The sequence below is a fragment of the Sparassis crispa genome, assembly GCF_003851025.1.
Source record: "Sparassis crispa DNA, contig_000006F, whole genome shotgun sequence".
Classification (NCBI taxonomy): Eukaryota; Fungi; Basidiomycota; class Agaricomycetes; order Polyporales; family Sparassidaceae; genus Sparassis; species Sparassis crispa.
The window spans coordinates 1,733,174-1,753,720 of NW_020939753.1; the positions used below are offsets into that span (position 1 = coordinate 1,733,174).

At 50.4% G+C, this 20,547-nt stretch overlaps 5 protein-coding genes across 5 annotated transcripts; 3 read left to right on the forward strand and 2 right to left on the reverse strand.

Annotated features, from left to right (window-relative positions):
* Positions 1–6,041: 6,041 nt before the first annotated feature.
* On the reverse strand, positions 6,042–6,445 carry SCP_0705960 (hypothetical protein; the record flags this gene model as incomplete). Its single annotated transcript, XM_027760521.1, has 2 exons — positions 6,042–6,248; positions 6,323–6,445. 2 exons carry the CDS (start codon positions 6,443–6,445, stop codon positions 6,042–6,044), a joined length of 330 nt encoding a protein of 109 aa, XP_027616322.1.
* A 2,611-nt stretch (positions 6,446–9,056) lies between these two features.
* On the forward strand, positions 9,057–10,009 carry SCP_0705970 (hypothetical protein; the record flags this gene model as incomplete). Its single annotated transcript, XM_027760522.1, has 5 exons — positions 9,057–9,285; positions 9,352–9,419; positions 9,496–9,609; positions 9,658–9,894; positions 9,938–10,009. 5 exons carry the CDS (start codon positions 9,057–9,059, stop codon positions 10,007–10,009), a joined length of 720 nt encoding a protein of 239 aa, XP_027616323.1.
* A 233-nt stretch (positions 10,010–10,242) lies between these two features.
* SCP_0705980 (hypothetical protein) lies at positions 10,243–10,815 on the forward strand (the record flags this gene model as incomplete). Its single annotated transcript, XM_027760523.1, has 2 exons — positions 10,243–10,306; positions 10,358–10,815. 2 exons carry the CDS (start codon positions 10,243–10,245, stop codon positions 10,813–10,815), a joined length of 522 nt encoding a protein of 173 aa, XP_027616324.1.
* A 3,511-nt stretch (positions 10,816–14,326) lies between these two features.
* Positions 14,327–14,924, reverse strand: SCP_0705990 (Ubiquitin-conjugating enzyme E2 2; the record flags this gene model as incomplete). The annotated part of the gene is made up of 3 exons (XM_027760524.1): positions 14,327–14,694; positions 14,744–14,870; positions 14,922–14,924. 3 exons carry the CDS (start codon positions 14,922–14,924, stop codon positions 14,327–14,329), a joined length of 498 nt encoding a protein of 165 aa, XP_027616325.1.
* A 2,000-nt stretch (positions 14,925–16,924) lies between these two features.
* SCP_0706000 (hypothetical protein) lies at positions 16,925–18,458 on the forward strand (the record flags this gene model as incomplete). Its single annotated transcript, XM_027760525.1, has 2 exons — positions 16,925–16,966; positions 17,064–18,458. The coding sequence occupies 2 exons, from the start codon at positions 16,925–16,927 to the stop codon at positions 18,456–18,458; spliced, it is 1,437 nt and encodes a 478-aa protein (XP_027616326.1).
* Between the last annotated feature and the right edge of the window lie 2,089 nt (positions 18,459–20,547).

The window sequence follows — 20,547 nt, forward strand, 5'->3', positions numbered from 1 at the left end:
CCACAGATGGGGAACGGGATGCCCCTGAATTTTCGCCAATGCTCTAACACTTTACAATGCTCTCTTCACCTAGTTCCCCTCTCTTTTCTTATGTCTACACCCCAACTCACTGAACCCTTCCTCTTGTCTAATTATTTTCTTAGTATCATGGTGAATGCAGAACCTCCGTGTAGTTTCTGAGTAGCCACATACCCGATACAAATATATTACTTTGCACTTGCAACACACACGATGAAGACTATAATGCAACCTCTAGACCCGGATCTCCCTTGAGATTGCATTCCGTTACCCCTCTCCACTCTGGCCCAAATACACTGACCACAATGAGACAGGAAAGCCAGAGTGTCCCCCAAAATGCAACCACGTTTCAAAGCGGAGGCCTATTTAGGCCCTGATGAGCCGCGCTGAGAGGCTGAAGTCATAGAAATGAACCACTGCCTACCGTGGAACACAGCATCTCTCACCACATGGCATAGTCATTTTTGGAGCCATAGGTAAATGGCGCCCCAGTCCAATGCATAGCTGTAAGTCGATACCCGATATACTCAGCAACCATATATAATTCAGAAAACCTCACAAACCCAGTTTTGACACATGATAATGGCTCGAGCCTCCCCCGTCCTAGAGGTGGAACAGGGCTACCTGCTGCCCACTTCTCCAATGACAGGACAGGAGAGTTAGGTGACGGGCACCAGGATCCTTTCCCCCAACAAACGCCAAACTCACAACCAATACCACCAAGGGCACACCCAATGAATGGGAGCAGCAATCACCGTGGCAGGCGCCAGCGCAAAATTCAATGAAAGACTAAAGCACACCTTAAGATTGCATCCCTAAACATGCGAGGCAAGGGACAGACACCAATCCCTCAACCTACAAATAAGTGGACTCAGATCCACCAACTCATGCGAGACAATAAAATAGGCATCCTAGCCCTCCAAGAAACACACCTCGACCAAGAATACGTAGACTGACTGCATCGACAATTTGGACGCCATCTATGTATCCACTTCTCATCTCCCCCAGATGTCACCAATGCTCAAGGTGTCGCCATAGTCCTTAATAGAGAACAAACAAACATAAAAAATGTAAAAATCAAGGAACTTATTCCCGGACGAGCACTTTACCTCTCCCTCCCATGGCATACAGACCTAACCTTAAACGTCCTCACAATATATGCACCAAATGACCTCAGAGATAATGCAGACTTCTGGAGACAACTGGATGACACCTGGGAAATTCATGACCTCCCTTACCCAGACATCCTACTAGGAGACTTTAACATGGTTGAGGATGCTCTAGATTACTTCCCAAGTCACACTGACCCAACTGAAACCATGCAAGCCCTAACGGACCTTAAACAACACCTCCTCCTGCAAGACGGGTGGAGACATGAACATTCAAACACAAGAGCATTTTCCTTCCATCAACAGAGTACAGGGAGTAAATCTCGGCTCGATCGCATATATGTAAATGAGCAAATAATGGAATCTGCCTCTGACTGGACGATTAATGACACTGCAATACACACAGACCATAAGCTAGTATCTGTCCATATATCGAACAAGCAAACACCATACATAGGAAAAGGAAGGTGGACAATCCCACTACATATACTACAAAATGAATGCTTCCTCAACACAGTTGATTATCTTGGCAGGAAACTTGCACAAGATATACAGGACAATGAAGCTGACCGCACCATTACAAAAAACCCACAAATATTATTCAAAGACTTTAAAGACCAAGTTCTAAAAGAAGCTAAACTAGCAGCATGGAAAGCTATCCCCAGAACACAAATACAAATAGATAACCTCAAGACACAACTTGACCTCCTACTTAATGACTCAGGCTACATAAATGATGCTAACCTACATCTATCAGCTAACCTAATTCAACATCACATTACAGAACTCGAGATAGCCCGCAGCCACAAGGCACGAAAAATGTCTGCAGCACAATATCAACTAGTCGCAGAAACATCAAGTAAATACTGGTCCAAAATAAATAAAGAAGTACGCCCGAGAGACATCATGTTCTCTTTGAAGATGCCTGGCTCATCACCTCCAGAATATGTAACCTGCTCTGACAAAATGGCCAAGCTAGCATGTGACTACCATGAATCCATCCAGTCAAATGGCCCCCATGCCCCTGCGCAGAAACGTGAAACTGCAACCCTACATACTCTGGGAGCAATTCCAAGCAAGGCAAAGCTGAATACCTCATCCCACCTATCTGAAAATATCACAGAAGACACAGTTCTTCAAGCCCTCCTTGCCTCACAAAATGGGAAAGCTTCAGGCATAAATGGAATCCCACATGAACTGTGGAAAGCCCTCCACTCACGCTTTCTTGCCAAAACAAATGAAGGACTCTCAGCCTTCAATGTTATTCATACCCTGACCTGGACATACAATGACATCAAAACCCATGGAACTATACCAGAGGCAAGCTTCGCCACAGGCTGGCTATGCCCAATATACAAAAAGAACGATCGACGAGACATTGCCAATTATCGGCCCATCACATTACTAAACACTGATTACAAAATATTCACCAAAGCCTTGTCCCTACACCTATCGGTAATTGCGCCCAAACTTATTCACCCTGCTCAAGCAGGATTTGTCCCTGGCTGGAATATACATGACCAAATTCGTCTGTCACACCTTATGATTGACTATGCAGAAGCAGTAGAAGAAAATGGAGCCATAATTGCATTAGATCAGGAAAAAGCTTATGATCGCATTGCACACGACTACCTATGGCGTACCCTTGAAGCTTTCAACCTCCCTACCCTCTTTATAAACACAATTCGATCACTCTACCACCATGCAGAAACTGTTGTTATCATTAATGGGGAAATCAGTGCCCCCTTCCACATTACTAGAGGAGTATGCCAAGGTGACCCAATATCATGTCTCCTTTTTGACATTGCAATTGAACCTCTTGCATGCCTTCTCAGATCCTTATCACTCCATGGTTTTCACATCCCTGGTGTACCTGATCGCCTGATTACCACACTTTTGCAGATGACACAACTGTATACCTAGCAGAATCAGATGACTTCCACACTCTACAACAAATACTTGACCTATGGTGCATAGCCGCCAAAGCAAAATTCAATGTTCACAAGACTGAAATCATACCAATAGGAACCTCAGAATACCGCACTGAATTGATCACCAGCCAGAAAACCCACCCGGCAGCCTTGTCCTTTCCATCTAATACTCACATTGCCAAGGATGGGGAAGCAATCTGAATTCTCGGTGGCTGGATTAGGAACCAAGTTGAACCCACTACACAGTGGCCCATGGTAATAGAGAAAATACAAGCAGCTCTCGCACGATGAAACAAAAGTCACCCAACTCTCAAAGGACGCTGCCTTATAGTGCAAATTATTGTAGGTGGTATGACACAATTTCTTACTACAGTTCAAGGAATGCTCAAACATATTGAGAAGAGCCTGATCTCAATAATCCGAAAATTCATCTGGGATGACAATCACATCCCACTCATTAACATTAAAACTTTATACCTCTCAACCAGCCAAGGAGAACTTGGTCTCCTTGACCTCACCAGTCGCAACCTTGCAATTGACCTCAAATGGCTATGACCCTTCCTAGACCTCTCCCTATCCCACCCCTTATGGGCCTTTCTAGCCAATGTTCTCATCAATAAATGTGTTGCATTCAGCTCCAGAAATGTACAGAAACTCTCTCAGATTAATGTCTTTCTTCAGACCTGGGACACAACCACTCACTCATGCTCCAAACTACCACAAGACCTTCTCAGAATGCTGCATGCAGGGAAATTACACAATGCTAACTTTGCTGCACTCAAACTACCCCCATCTCTCAAGAAGCAACTCCCATTTTGGTATCATATTGGAGCAAGCTCTCTACTCCGCTGCCTAAATAACATACCAACCTCTAAATGCCTCCACAGTGTACACAATGTTCAATCTGTAGGCGACCTTCTGAATGTCACCAAATGACAGCATGATCCAAACATGTCCCCTTCACACCTCCCTCATAGAAACTGTCGCTGTACACAATGTGTAACTGACCGGTCCAAAGGGTGTGAACACCCGCACCACTGTATGAAGGCTGCCCTTCATGCCATCTCTCTCTTGGGCCCAAAATGGAACCCAGAGATAAACCCAACACCGGACAACCTCTCTCTTACTAAACAGCAGAGAAGATGCAACTGGGAAGCAGTGCAAAATCAGGATAGAATACTCTTTGACCCATCCACCACCACCTCCGGCCCTCTAGCAAATGTCTTTCGAGTCTTCACAGACTCCACCATAGTCAGTGCACAACCCCCAAAAAGATTGGGAAGAGGCATCCCAAACGATGCAGTCACGATCTACACTGATGGATCCTGCCTCAAAAATGGAGAAGCAATAGCACAAGCAGGTAGCGGAATTTGGTATGGACCTCACGATCCGCGCAACAGAGCACTTCACCTTCCGGATAATATGGCACTCAACCAGGCAGGTGAAATCGCCGCAATTCTATACACCATCCAGACAACAACAATGAATGCCCCCCTCCACATCATTAGTGACTCCCGATATGCTATAGATGGCCTCACAAAACACCTCCCACATTGGGAAAATGAGGGATGGATTGGAACCCACAATGCACCTCTCTTTCAAGCAACAGCTGCATCCCTCTGCCAACAAGCAGCGGTCACTTCCTTCAAATGGGTCAAAGGTCATTCAGGAGAGGAAGGAAATTCAGGAGCAGATGAGCTTGCACATCAAGGGGCCCTCAAAAACACCCCAGATGACCTTGACCTATCAATTCCCAATACCCTGCAATTGACAGGAGCAAAAATCTCATGCCTAACACAAAAATTAGCCTACCGCGGCATACGGGCCACTCTCCTAACCCCCCCCCCCCCTGCCGATCTGCAACCATAGCCCATTTAGACATCACCAGATATGCCATACTGTCCCACATGGAAATAACCCCAACAGACTCTACCATTTGGAAATCCCTCCGATCTCCTGCATTTACCAGACCCATATCTGATTTTCTATGGAAGTGCATGCATAATGCACTCCACTGCGGATCCTTCTGGGATAAGATACCCAACTATGAACATAGATCCCTCTGCCCAGTATGCAACACTCTAGAATCTGTCGAGCATATCCTCTGTGAATGCTCTGCACCAGGCCAACAAATAATCTGGAATCTTACCTGGCAACTCTGGGGAAAAAAGGACCCCTGATGGTATCCCCCTTCACTCGGAACCATCCTAGGATGCGGCACCATTGTCTTCCACTCAGAACAAGGCAAAATACGACTTGGCGCCACTCACCTTTACCACATTCTTATCTCGGAGGCTGCTTACCTCATCTGGAAACTACGATGTGAACAGAGAATATCCAAGGAGGACGACAAATCACAATGGCACACACCGGCTGAGATAACCAGCAGATGGAAGTATGCCATAAACAAGCACCTACAACTAGACTGCACCATGACACGCACCCGATTCGGCGCCAAAGCCCTCCCCAAGCAACTCGTTCTCCAGACTTGGAGCGGCATCTTGGACCACGAAGATCAACTACCTGACGATTGGACTCTGCACAATAAGGTTTTAGTGGGTATGGATCCTCCCCGTGTCCCCAATACTTGAGGAGGATCGAGCCCCACACTGCCCCTCGCGGCATGCGTAAATGCATTTTCCTCCTTGGAGGCCGGGTGAAACTCCCGACTAAGCAGGCGGATGGGGACAGATCAATTATCTGGCTGCCCATCCTGCCGTTACGCTCCTCCAAAAAAAAAAAAAAAAAGTGCATTCTAGTTGGGACAGGCCATATGACTGACTCGCACTGCTGGAAATCCACTACGGCTCAGCACGTCGTCAGCTCCCGACGTTCTCATATGGACCAACACAAAATGCAGGGCCTACTTACCATGGATAGCCTCTCCAGCATTCAATATTCAGTACTGCTGTAGCGCACAAGTACTGTGGCATGCGTCCATGCAGGGTGTGGTCTCACAGGCGGGACCTCGGCAGACATGTGTCTAAAAGAGGGCATCCAAGGTAATTGGACCCCAGGCGTCGTATACGGGCGCGTTCTTGGGCGCAGGCTCGGAAAGCGGGGTGATAGCGGCGGGGAGGGCATAGCTGCAGAATGGGAAGCCGAGGTCCTCGCTGTCGCTGTAAACGGATCCGCTGAGTGGATAGATCGGGGCAGTGTTGTCATAGCCATGGTTCGTGTCGGGGTACTTCTGGAGGTCGAGTCTGAGTGAGACGCGAGCCAAGAATTGGAGAATCTACGCTGCCGGCGCATGAGCCGGCTAACCCCTGGAGTGCGTAGGGGTGACGTTGCAAGGAGCGTGGCGAGGTGCTGTGTTAGTGCAAGAGTAGAATCATGCACACCTTTCGGCCCGGGGTTGGCAAGCGACGTCTGACCATCCGTAGTCATTTGCGGACTTCCGGGTGATTTGATATTGAGGACATTGGACACTGTAACTTGACATCGCTGCGGGGTCGTCGTGGGGGGACGGCGAGTGCAGCAGGGGAGGTGTACAGTATTAGGGAGGTGAGCACGTTTGGTGTGACGTCTCGCGTCTGTCACGATCACCCGCCGACGTGACGTGCCTTAGGCTCCGCCTCATGTCCAGGGTACGCCATTGTATGTGCCTAGGGTGGTCCCAGATGAGTACTAGCCTGGGAGAAGGTGCGTGGTTCAATTTTCTCGTTTATGGCTGACTAGGGTTTCCAATTCGCCAACGCCGCTGACGGAGGGATCGCTAATACGCAACGACCCGGCGCCTTGGCGGGAGTATCTTGCAATACTATTTTGCAATACTATTGTTCTTGTTTCGGGTGTGTTACAAAGGGCGGGTATCTGCTGCTGGGACACGGGAGAAAGACGTGCGTGTCCTTTTTTATGGTCACCCATCTTCGACTCTAACTTTGCAAGGACTCAAAGCAATTTCGTGGTCTTACCGTCTTTGACGTGATTCTGCAGAGAGATTGTGCATGTATCACCTACACTTGCGAATACATCCCTTCTCCCTCATTGTGATATTCCTATTCTCTCTTGAATGAATACGGTCTATCTAAACTCTTGACCCAATGCTGACTAACGTCAAACAGACTGGAGAAACAACCCGAGGTGAGTCATGGAAATATATTTTATGACTCTTGTTATGATAATTGTGACTTAAAGCGAATGCGCTGCCAGCAAGGATTTTTCTTCAATTCCTTGTCCGTTCACTGGCGCTACTGGAGACACTTCGCACCACTGCGGCTTCCCTTTCATCTGCGCTCTCAGCACAACCGTTCCTGGCTGCGATCGCGACGATTGCGACGATTGTCGACGCTTTGGCTAGGCGTACAAGCTAACCTTCAACCACGACCGCTCTTTCACGTTCTCTTTCCCTGGTCATGCGGCAATTATCGAACAGGGTGCATGGGACATGTGAGTAATCTAACTATTGTAGTCCCCCCTTAACATCTCACGGCTCTCCCGATTTCCCAGAAAATTGAGTCTTTCGACACGAAGAATTTCATACTTCTTCACTTCGAGAATGCCCTCTAGATTTCTCGTCCTTTCAGCACGCAACACGAGGACGCCGGACCCGCGTCTCAAAGCGCACCTCGCTCGACTTCGTCTTCTAAGGGATTGCCGCTCGTCGAGGACGAGTAGTAGTGGCATGCACACCCCTTGTACGTTCTCGTGCAAAGCGTCTCAGCTGCACGAGGAAGTCTTTTCCGCTCACTTCTCGTGTGGAGACCTCTCTTAAAGTCCCGGAGCATCGACAGAGGTCTGTCGCGAAACATGACGAGGGGCGACAGTGCGCCCTCGACTTTCACTACATGTTTCCCAGTTCATGATCCCCTCGCTGACGCCATATCCGCGACGAACATTGTCTGTAGGGCGTCGTTGTTCGGACCACTCACGCACGATCGCACCTAGTATTAGTTACAATGTTGAACTCCACTCAGTTAATTCTGGAGTATCGATTCTCACCTAGACGCCCTCGCAGGTGCGTAATCGATCCAGTCCCAGTCAGCGGTAATAGCCGATGTCTCATAGGTTCTTCCCCGAGTAGGTGTGTTGTGGTATTCATTGGCGTTTGCTCCCGCGGACAGCCTTGCGGTGTAGGATGAGTCTATTCAGAAACCCCCCGCGGGAAAATAAACCCCCTTCCCCCGGAACTGCTGAAGAGAAAAATGCGAAGACGGAAATACCATCGAAGAAATGTCAATGGGCGCCAATGACGGCGTCAACCACTGACACCGACTACCGCGCGTCATTGCTCACCGTGTCGCACAGGGTGGACCGCGTCGGCGCCGTCATTGGAGAAGACGAGCAATGGCCGGTAGTGGAATTTAGGTGTGTACCATCTCTTTGGCTCCTGTACGACATAATGCCCACTTATACAAAGCTTTTTCAGCTCACCTTTACAACGATGGGACACCACTGCTCGACGTGGTAGGCGATGAGCGGCACCCGATGAAGACATGGGGTACACCGGCCCACGCTAGCACCCGGCCAATGCGTGCGCCCTCACCGAGCTCGACAGCGGACCCAGGAGACCGCTGTTAAACATTGACAGGTGAGCGTCTTCGACTTTTTTCAGAGCCATCGCGGAATTGCCAAAAGCAGGGGGGGTTCTGCATAAACCGCGGTTCTGAATAGACTAATTCTGCTGTGTAGGGCAGGCTGGTAAGGAGCTCGAGAAACTGTTCGTGACAGAAGGTCCTGTGCACAGGCTCTACAGCGGTCCGCGTTCTCATGACAGGTCGACAGAGAGCGCGCACGGCCACTTCAAAATCTATACAGATATGCGTGCGTCTATCTGCTGTTTGTCGTGATGGACCAGTCATTTGTTCAGATTTGCTAAACATGATAACCCACGTGCCCGTTTTAGGTGCATGGCTATGAATGCATCAAGTTCTTATGCATGTTCGGGGTGTGAGAGTTAGTGCCCTATCTTTTCTTGAGTTCCTCGTCATCCAACGATCCAACCCCTCGTCCTCCACTCCTTGAATTCTTCCTTGTCCAGCCCCGCTTGCTCAACACAATGAGTTCTTCCTTGCTTAAACTCACCTTGCCCGAACTCATCTCGCTCGAAGTCACCTCACCCGAACTCGCCATGTCCGAAGTCACCTCATCCGAACTCGCCTCTCCTGAACTCCTCTGGTCCGAGCTTCCCCTTCCCGAGCTTGTTCCGTATGAAACTGCCTGTCTCGAACTCAACCTAATGAGTTCCCACCTATCCAAAGACGGCTTGCCCAAATTTGCCTCACCCAGTAAGTTCCTACTCTTAAATTCTCGAAGTGCATGACAAACACGACTGGTCGTCTTGCATCCTCTAGTTAAGAAAGGGTATTCTCGGATGGACGACCGTGGGCGGTGGGAGGCTGCAATCTGGGAATGCATACCGGTACGTCGCCCAGATCCTACTCCTCAATCTGAATATTAACCACTGTCTGTACAATTGATCAACATTCTCCTCATAGTACACGAAGATACCAAGGCTTCCCCCTGAGCTGACAGACCTCATAATTGACTTTGTGGGTGGCGACCCAGATCCCGACACCACCAAGCAGAAGATACTGTACAACTGTGCTCTTGTTTGTCACACATGGCTCCCAGCCAGCCGCTATCAACTTTTCAATCAGGATCTGCTGTATATCAACACCAACTTCTTCAAAGCTCTTGTACGAGCATCGCGAACACCTAGTTACCCCTATGCAGCCGCTTTGCGCGCAGTGCAGGTAATAATCCTATGTGATGCAGAGCCTACATGGGTGCATCAATTTCCCCTCATCCTTGGACGAATGTTCTCAGCTGTCCAGGAATTGCATATCAAGGACCTCCATTGGGATAAAGTTGTTATACATCCACGCACACTGCTAGTCAGCTTCGGGCAGTTTGGATGTGTTACCAACATGTTATTAGGTGGCTGCACATTCCGCAATTTCTGCCAATTTCGGCGCCTCGTCTGTGCACTACCTCGGCTGCAAACTCTAAGGGTGGTAGACTCAGAATTAGAGAGATGCGAGACATTCCCGATCGCTCATGTAGCATCGCCATTTCCCACATTCACCTGTCTTGTTGTGCAATTTGATGATTATGAAACAGAACAAGCCCTATGTTCAGCACTTTTTGAGTGGCTGACATTGATGCCGGCATCCATCCATCGTCTGCAGAGGCTGGATACATTTCCAGATGGCCAAATTCTGTCTCCTCTGGGAAACTTACTCATGCATGCCGGAACTAGTCTGGAGGATTTAGATTTAGGCTTGCGTGCTGCTACCGCATCCGCAGGTAAGTATTACACCCTACATCACAATAGTATCGACCTAATGCCACCCACAGTGCGGCACTTGAATATAGGTCATTGCACTGCACTTCGCAAGCTCACTTTGCGGTGGGTGCCAGACATTTCTTTGGCAGAGATCCTGCGCATCATTTCCCCCAATTGCCGCCTCCACAAACTTGACATATTGATGTGGCCAGGAGAAGTGGATTGCGAGTGGGAGAGCGCAGCCCATATCCTGGACGAGCAGCGGTTTCTCACACTGCGGGAGTTCAGGCTGAATGTTCAATTTGTCGAAATTGCCGAGGAAGAGAAGCGGCGCATTTCGGACTGTTTCGCTGCCTTGCGTCGGCGAGGTGTCAAATTTAGGCTGTTTTTCAATGGCCAGCAGTATCGCAGCGATTTGCCCACTATATCAGCATGTCAATCGAAGACTCCCGAGCTGCAGGTTGAAGACGGACAGTTGCCTGGAGTGCCTCTTACATCTCACGACGATGTGCACCAATCGAGCATCTGAGCAGACGAAGTCGGGTGAAACAGGATGGCGGAGGCTCTCTGGTTCGGCGAGCGCAGCCGGCAGGCTGCAACGTTGCGGGGAGGACAGGTGGGTAACTCGGGAGTTGGAATGTCGAGGCGCTGCGAGTTCTTCTATGCAGGACATCATTCTTTGTCCGGTGCTATATGTACTCAAGTTTCGGAAATAGGTTGAGGTACCGGAGATACGTATGATTTTTACCACTCTACTCTCGACATTGTTTTTCTTCCTTTGTAATTTTACAGGCTTACGAGTGTTTCGCGAGAGACGTGGGCTGCGCGTACCGGATTGTAAACAGTTTGTACTTAGATAGTGGCCGAGTGCGCTGTTTGTAGATCTTAAATTCTGGCTGGATTGAATGTACACATACAGATATGCGTATACACGAAGTCGGTCGCGCGATAAAATCAGGCATACTGACGGTATCGCATACCTACGACAGCACACACCGGTGGACAATGCCTTGGTGGACAATATGGTCAGGCAGAACGTCCACGGGTGAAAAATATGTAGAATATAGATGGCGACATTCCTGATCACAAGTACCATAGACTGTTCAACTCGGTGCACGCGGTTTTCCACAGTTTTTTTCCCGATGGGTATGGCGAGACCATATACTCAGAAGCATTGGGCGACATCGGAATATTCGTGTGCTGCTGTCACTTCTGAAACTCTGGAAATCGCACCGATAACAGTAGGGCAGTGCTTGGGATGGGAGCGCAGTCGCATTTGTGCTCACTGTCACTGACAGCGAAAGGATGCGGAGAGACGACGCCGAGCGCGGGATCCTTGGTGATGTGAGAATTCATAAAATACTGCCGTTACTGTACACGAATCCTAACGGCGAGCGGAGTCAATATTGAGCCCATGATACGAGGAAAAGACGAACTCACAACAAGGCCGCTCGGTAATGTGCTGATCCTGCGGCACGATACGTCCCGTGCAATCTCGAATGTGAGATCAAAAATCTTACGATTCTTTATTGCGGCGAACGACTCACCTCGCGAGCTCGAATGATCATCCCTGAAGACAATACTCGATTATAGTACATATGCCATAGCATCTCCGCAGCGGGCAGCTCGGCACGACGGGTACCCGCACCAATGCGGGGAATGGCACTTTGTGCTACTTGCGCTGGGATGTAGACACGCGGTTGAGTAAGGAATATACAGACGCATGAAAATCCTGATCTGATCAGATAGACTTGGAAAGATGACTTGATTTTGAGATGACCGACGAGAACTTTCGGTGCATAGGAGTGTTATTAGGAGGAACACCGAGGTGTCGTATGTTGGTGCAACCACGGACGGGTCCTCGACAGGTCAGGTATCTGATAGCCTGCGAATATAAGCATGTTTCGGGATCACAAAAGTTGAACCACGAATTTCTCGATTGCGATCGCCAGTCAGGCTTCGCGTGGCGAGCATGCCATTGAGATCGACATTGAGACAGTTTGGATTTTGTCTCTGATGCTGAATCGTCGTCCAGCGCACCCAGAAGGCGACGTCTGATCAGCGAAGCAGACGACGGGGCTGAGAGAAGGACTAGAGAGCATGTCAGTTAGCGCACCTGGGCCGGAAAATAAAAAGGTCATTGGAACGCACAAACGCTAGTCGTCAAAAATTTGAGCACCTCAGGAGAAGCGAAACTTGAAAAAGGAGTGCGATGCATCATCAGGTGAGTCGCAATGACATTTTGACTCGTCTACCACATATTCTCTTCCGTCTCTGTGTCGGCGGCATTACTGGCGTTAACCGAACCAGTCTTGATGGCTTGGGTGGCGACTTCATCGGAGGCGGTGGCGGGCAGGGTCAACATAAGTACCGCAGGGAGGAGGCAGACGAAAAGATGCCAGACGCTGTGAGTGTCTGAGGTTGGCGTAGAAATTAGGAGGTGCAGCGACGACGTACGAAGATCAAGGCATCTTCTGCAAACGGGACCATAGCACGGAAGACCTCCTCGCGTCATCGCAAGGCACGCTTCCCTGAGAGAGCCGTCGAATACCTTTATGGAGGGAGGTACGAGGCATGGATATCACTGCTGCAGATCAAAGACACACCGCACCGCTTGAATTCACCACTCAGTCATTTCTTTAGATTCAAAGACACCTCGCGCACTCTTATCCCGCACCAGACCCTATACAGCACGCCAACGCATAGCGCAGAATCGAGTCACTAGATCCGGGGGTGTCGACTACAGCAGCGTGTCCCAGGGGCGGAGAACGGCATGGCGGTCACCTCGTTCGGTGTGAGGACTGCCAGTAGCTATAAGCGATACAGAAGAGGATGATATTGGCTACTGAAAAGATCTCAGAGTCGATACACAACCCCAGATAAGCGCTAGTAGCGCGCCGAGTCTTGAAAATGCACTCCACTGGTACAGCATTTCAGTTCCTGCTCTCGTCTCACTCGCAATTCGTCACAAGATTTGCAATGTGATAGTACTAGGTAACATCAGAACTCGTTGTACGAATCTCAGTGCACGTATCTGGATGCTCGCCAGAAGCACCACGGTCTGTAACAACGCGGGATGAGAAGTGCATACTACCAGTTGCTGCGCAGATCGCGATGCCTCCAAGTCGCCGACGAAACGTTCCGCAGCCTGAATAGTCGCGGTCCACCAATCTCGCTCTGACCCAAGCTCACATTATGCCCACAGATCTCTCGTTGCATAGTGCTTCACCACGTCTTCTCTTCTTACTGACGGTCTGAGGAACTTGGCGACGAGATCTGACGAACGCTCGGCCGATCGGGAAGAACGTCGAATTGGACATCCAGTTCTTTCGAGTTGAATTTTTCATGCCGCCATCAGATGACCAATCCCGCATTGTACTACATCCCGCCCTAAGAAGGGAGCAGATTCGATGTCGACGACGGGGCTGTACAAGCTGACGATGGAGTAGGCATCATGGCAGATTCTGCGGTGTCTGAAACTGATGCCTGATATTTCTTCCAAGATGTCCATTGCGAGTGTCGCTCTGTCTCCGTGCGGCCCGGGCAGCAGCTGAATGTTCAGCGGTGCACCGCCGCACCATCGCAACCAGGTTGAACCGTGGTGGGTGTCGTGCCCACGGTCATCGCGGCAGCCGCACAGGTATGGAAAGCACAAGATTGGGACAGGGTGCGATGCACCCTAGCAGGAACAATTTTCGCAGGTACAGGACGTCTGCTCGACATGGCCGGCTGGAGATATTGTGAGTGGAACGGGGAGGAAATCGACGAGATCGTTGACGAGTCGGTTCGTCAAGGCGTCCGCGAAGAAGTACGATGCTCTTTTCTGCGATTTTGTAGTTTAAAACAAATGTCCTGGATAATATATCAATGTTTTTGCGGCATTGCCACTTTGTTTAGACCGCAGAACATGGAGTTCTATCCCTGCATGTCCACGTGTAAGAAGTGAATGCAAGGTATTATAATTACTGGAAAAAAAATCAGGCATCTGACGTACAACAAAATGTCCTCACAATACTGTTCCGGATGCGCGCCGATCGCTACTATACCTCTTGCTCCCCATCCCCGCCCTCCTGCTCATCCTCCGGATCCATCCAGCTCTCCTCGACTGTCGCGCGCACACGATAAACATACTCCTTCATATTCTCGCGGTACAACTGCGCAGCCTCGGCGTTCGCAGGGCTGGCCGGGTTCGGGTCGTGCAAAAGACTCTGAATGGACGTGAGGATCGCAGCGACGTCGTACGTCGGTGACCACCGATTCTGGAGGATATCGAGGCACAATTCGCCGTTGGCGTAGACGTTGGGGTGGAACATGCGCGAGAGGAAGCGCACGGTTGGCGGCTTCGTCGGGTAGGACTCGTCGAACGTGAGCAGCAGCCGGAAGGTGCCATCTTCGAACGGCGTCTCCGCTGTGTGGGCTCGGATGTGAGGTATTTGAGGCTTGTAAAAATAGCGCACCTGGGCCGAAGATCACCGCGTTCCATAGCATGATGTTGTCGGGGCATGGGCTGCCTGAGATTCCGCTGGGCGGATCACTCGACAAACGCTTGAAGTCACGGATAAGACGTCTTCGGCAGCTGGTGGACTGTTGAAAGGCTTAAGTAAGACTTCAATACTATCAGAAAATGTAGTTCACCATGACGGTTACAGCTCAGAGGGGAAACCTGAGACAGGCTGACGATGGTGCGCGGAAAGCTGCAGTTTACTAGTCACGTCGCGTGATCGTGACCTTCGCGAAGTCACGCATCCCGGTGACATCGAGTCGCGTCGTACATCCCAGTTGATACCTACAGTAGCGGACGCGTCTCCAGATCCCCTGCATAACAGGACAAGAGCGCATGCGCCCACTCTGATTTTCCGTCACGTCTGATGCTCCGCGCGGTCCTGGAAATCTCCTCCTGCAGGCTGAAATGGCACAGACATCGATATCGCAGATCCTAAATCGATTGCACCCTGTTCAGACCCTTTCGCAGTCCTCTGACCGCGCCCTGTCACTTGTATTGCCAACACTTGCACTCACGCCCGCCCTGCGGTACCTGCGATTAGGTCGATCTCCTCTGCCTACTCCCTACACCGAAATTGGCCTTCCGCGTGGACTCTGTCCTCTGTCTGTATCGTCCCCTTCGCCCCTGGGCTCGGTTTTTTTGTTGGTGACGTGGTGGGCCATGGAGTAGGATGCGAGCCATGGATACGGGCCGGGTGTTTGTATCGAAAAATCCGGGCAGCGGTGATTTGTCCTTTAAAGAGCTACGAATTTGGCGAGTAGATGACTGGTCGCATTTGTGATGGGGGCATTCTAAGATAACTTCCTACATCCAGCGCGCACGAATCACATACCAATTTTGCGAAGGCCAATTATCCCGGGGCTCCATGGTCCACTACTCTTGTCGCAAGTGAACTGTTTGTCCTGGCGCGGTAATATTGGCCCTCGTTGTACGGGTCTCAGTGCATATATCCGGAAGCTCGCCAGAAGCACCGTGCCCTGCGACAACGCGGGGAAGGTCTTCCTTGCCACTCGAATGCTCAACAATATTCTGTCTTTGTACGTCGACCTTGTATTTCCATCTGGTCCGCATGTTAATGTCCGGTGCTCGCAACTGCCAGTGGCTGGATAACGGTTTTCATTCATGTTCTCCTCCTGCTGGTGCGTATTTGACGTACGTCCGAGAATCTTTGAACCGTCAATCCTGGTGGTAACGACTCCAATATCACCGGGAAGGTCATTGCAAATGAAAATTAGGTACTGCATGATGCATTGCTGGTCCCGCGTTCCATGAGGTGCTCTGCTACCTTTTTTAGTGATTAGCACTTGCTGACCCAGGTGCGAGCTCCAGTTCTTTCAATATCCTCATGCCGATCTGACGTTCTCCTTGAAAGGCGTTGAATATGCAGGTTCTCGTGTCCGATGGGCAAAACTACTACCGTTCATCCGCAGCTTTCCTTGGCCCAGTGCCCTCGCGATTCGGACAGTGCTGCTACTGCTCGGAGCTCGGGCCTGTCGACAATACAGCGATATCAATGGACACAGATCAAGCTTGTTTCTACAGAACAATCCGACGCTGAAGATGCTCAAAGCTCGAATTGGTCCCATCGCTGATTTCGACCGTGCCCTCTTCATACGAAGCGTTACCAGCCGTCGCGGTCAGGATTTTCGCTGGTGTAATTTTTTTTAATTTGCCTGATCTTGTATTGTGCCAGTGATTTAAGGTGGTTGGATTTCCGTGCGCAGTGCGCAAAATCCGTGTAAGATTTTCCTAACGTCATCTCAATGCTCCTCCCTAGAACCTTTACTACGCGCCGAGGACTCTCGTCACACCGTGGACATCCGCGCTAGAGATCTCAAAATCGAGACATCGCCTACGGGTTATTATATATCCAAAATAACGCTTCAGCAGTCTATTTGGCGAAGAGGGAGGACAAGTCTCAGACTTCGTACTGCCGGTGGAAGAAATATACTCAGGAGCAACGGGAGATACGTGTTGTGAATGATAGTACGTTTTCGGAGGGAATTCCGTTGAGGCCACGTGCTGCCGGAATCGGTTCCGCGACCTACCTCATTCTCGTCGTTCCAACCATCTCGAAATGTTTCTGGTGTCAGCGTTGCAAGCCTGTGCATCAGTTTTGCACTATCTTACCTCGATGAACTTCAGGGCACTCATCAGTGGGAATGTCAAACCTGAGGTTAGCACCCCTATTTTCCGAATAATAGTACCGTACCCTGCATCAGTGTCCGGTGGTCTTCGTCAACCTTCCTCAGCTAACTCGCATCTATTCTCAGACAAAACAGGTGGAGAGCAAACGTGGGCAACGCTATCTTCTAGCTCTGCTCGCGACCACCGACGTTAGGAAGGACGAGTGGATGGCCCTTGATTTTGCGGCGTTGCATGCCTTGCTTCCGAATGATAAGGAACACTCCCAGTGGTTGTGCCCGCAGCCCATCCGTTCTGGAGCGGGTTTTTCCCATGCATCCAACCAGTCGGACATCGACATCATCTCGATGTTTCCTGCATTTGAGACCGTAATCAATCAGTATACTGCTGGTTCCGTCGCCGAGTACTTCTGGTCCAGCTTGGAGGATGCCACTGAGAGTTTGGCTGCGGAAGATACGCTCGTGATCGCACTCATAGGGTGCACTCCTTCTGGTACAGAGCTCTTGATGTCGCCGTCGGGGGAGTATTTGCTCAACGCTGACACACTGGAGGGATACACGGAGTGTGCAGAAGGCAGAGTCATTTTGATCATTCCATACTGCGACCCTGATTACTGGCAGAGTGAACACTGGTCGCTTGTTGTGGCTGCGGAACCAGTCACTACTGCTACTGGACCCCAGACTCCTGCCGCTCCGCCCGACATTCTTTCTGTGTCAACCCCCGCCGCGGTTTCGTGCAACAGTTACCGAGGTGTCTTCACTCGTCTGTGCTGCGGACGTAGGGATGTTGGACGTTCAACTGTCTCAGCAGGGTTGCACCCAGCAGAGAAAATGTTTGTGGAGCAGGCAGCGGAATTATCCGATGGACGGAGTGCTGCCAATTGGAATCTGCTTGAGTGGATTGAGCAGCAGGGTGCTGCGGGAAGTCTCGAGCCAGTTAGCTCCTCCGCGGACTTGAGTTCACCTTGTCCTTCAAGCTCGTACCCTCCAGGTTCCACTCCTCACAATATATCAGATCCTTCGCAGCTCCTCCGCTATATAGCCCCGACAGCTTCCAAAGAACTCCGGCCGCCAGTGCCCCTTCCGTTAACACCAGAGCAGACAGACCAACTTCTACTGTTATGTCGGAATTACTGCTCCTTCGAGCCGGCGGATTTCATCCCAGAATGCTCTATATGGCAGCAGTGTGGAGATTGTCTGGACGGCACCCTCTCAGATGGGGTAAGGCCCTGGCTCTTCCGCATATTACAAGGACGCAAGGCGCGAAACCAACTTGCGGCGCGTATCGCCAACCGTCTTCATTGGGTGGGGGAAGGGGAACACCCATCCGAGCACGTTTTGCCTCCCAGTATCCTCAAGGGTCTACGAAACCGCGCGAACAATCACGGGTGTCATGTGTCCAGCCTTGAAATGCAGGAATACCAGTGGTGGTGGACCGGTGCTGCCGACTGGCTTGCAAAGGCATGGGAGTCAGCTGGATGCCCCGAAGTCTCAATGCAGGACTGGGAGGATGCTAGTGCATAATAGCCTGATCAGTAGCAGGGCTTGGAGCATTACAATAGGTGTGTACATATTGCCCTCGCGCATCTCCGGTTGTAAAAACTGTCCCTTTTTATAGTATGCGTCTGTACGATAGTGGTTACTCTGGTTTGCATATTGATATTCAGCGTCAAGTCTTTCGTGACAAATATTGCCCAGGCCAATTCAAGAATAGTATGCATATTGTAATTTTCGTCATCCGGCACATTCTTCATCTCCAGGGAATATTGGTTTGGCAGTCACAACAGTGATTGTATTGGATCTTCGTACGGATAATAGTATCTGCATATGACATAGGAATAGCGATCATGTATACACCGAGAATTTTGATTATTGGGACTAGCAAACGACGGAAAGAAAAACAGAAGTGCTTCGCGCGGATTATATAGCACATTTCGAAGTAGAAGACAATGATGGCTCACTTGCGGTCTTATGCAGAGCATTGGGAGTTGGGAGTCGCAGTAAGGGTTCGTCGTAGATGATACAGAGTATTTGGACATGAGCAGTGTGGCACGGCGTAGTCGGGGAGCATTCGCCATGGGATGGAGGGTTCAAGGGATGAATACGCTCGAATGGCCGTTCCGCCTCGGCTCGACAAGAAGCATCCAGTAGATACATGTTAGCAGATGGTGGGTTGAGTGCGTTGATAATGGAGGTACGAAGCAGTTCGATGACGAGGAAGGCCCACTGGTTCTGCCGCGCAAAACGGCCGCGTATGTCTAGCGCGTATGGCCGGTATCGGAGGCACATCCACGGCGGATAGGCAGGACTATGCGAGAGGTGTACAGGGTCGGTACGGGAGTCGCACCAGTTGCTTTGGTCCGACAATGCGGCCCCCGAGTCGATGCGTGGATACATGCACAAACACCCGGCCTGAATCTGAGAAAACAAATGCGCGCAGACTTCGAGCTGACATCTTCTGACTGTAGTCGTTCCTAACGGGAGCCTGGAAGCGATATGATCGTGGCAAGGACGGCTGGATCTCCGACCACTCGTGTGAGTTTGAGGGTACTCCTGGCTGCGACTACTATTGCGCTTAAGCTCGTTACTCGGAAGCCGGGCATGATAGGCATTGCGCGCGCGTGCACGCATTGCGCCCCGCTGACTAGCATAGTGGTCCATGCCTCATAAAGAACGCTATGGAACAGACGTGTCATCGAAGAGGATTAATACCGGGTAAAATGAACTCACAGAAGGGTCAATAGCGGACCTTCTCCTTCCGTATACTGCGACATCCAGAGTCTCTTCGTCCAGCACGAGGAGACGGCCCTCTGAGGCGCAGATACAAGTCAAGTGAGGAGAGTATGCCTGTGCCGCGGCTTTTCGGTAGATTCACAGTGACTTGAAATGCATAGGGCTGACGTGTGTAAGCGGCGATGTTGCAAGAGAGGTCATTTCTTCATGTTGAACACGGGGAAAACTGAAATGTCCGGATGAATTAGGTATAGCGATCACGTACGTAGTCAAGCAGACAACGCGGCTGAGTGTGAAGCCAAGCAGATGTCGCGGTCGGATACAGACTCGGGAGCGAAGTGAGTGAGGAAAGGGGAGCAAACCACGGCTTATATATTGGCCATCTACTGTCGTACTTGTTCTCAGGCTGCGCGTGCAGCCAGAGGCTAGATGAATGCGAACACATAACGCAATACACGCACTGGAGCTAAAGACGTTGGCTGTTCTCCCATCAACTGACAATGTCTCAGTCACCTGCAGGCTCAGACATGCCAGTAAGGATCCGGCACATGGGTCAATACCAGTCCTAGGAGAATTTGACATTGAGCGTGACTATGCATGGGCGTTCAAAAGACCCCGAAGCCGAGTGGAGTCGACTTTATCGTGGATAGAGCATACACACCAGGTCCTTCCGACATCGCCTACTCTAAGAATATCAGTGTAGAAAACTCAGAGGAGAGTTTGTGCGCGCTACCATCCTCGTTTCGCCTCCGCCTCGTCGCAGGCGTTCGTTGGAACCTCAGGAACCAGTCGTGAAGTCGCCAGGAGACAGGATCGAGCAGAGAAACGCTTCGCACAGCTAAGACGCATAGCACAAGACATTTCCTGAGGTACCCACGGC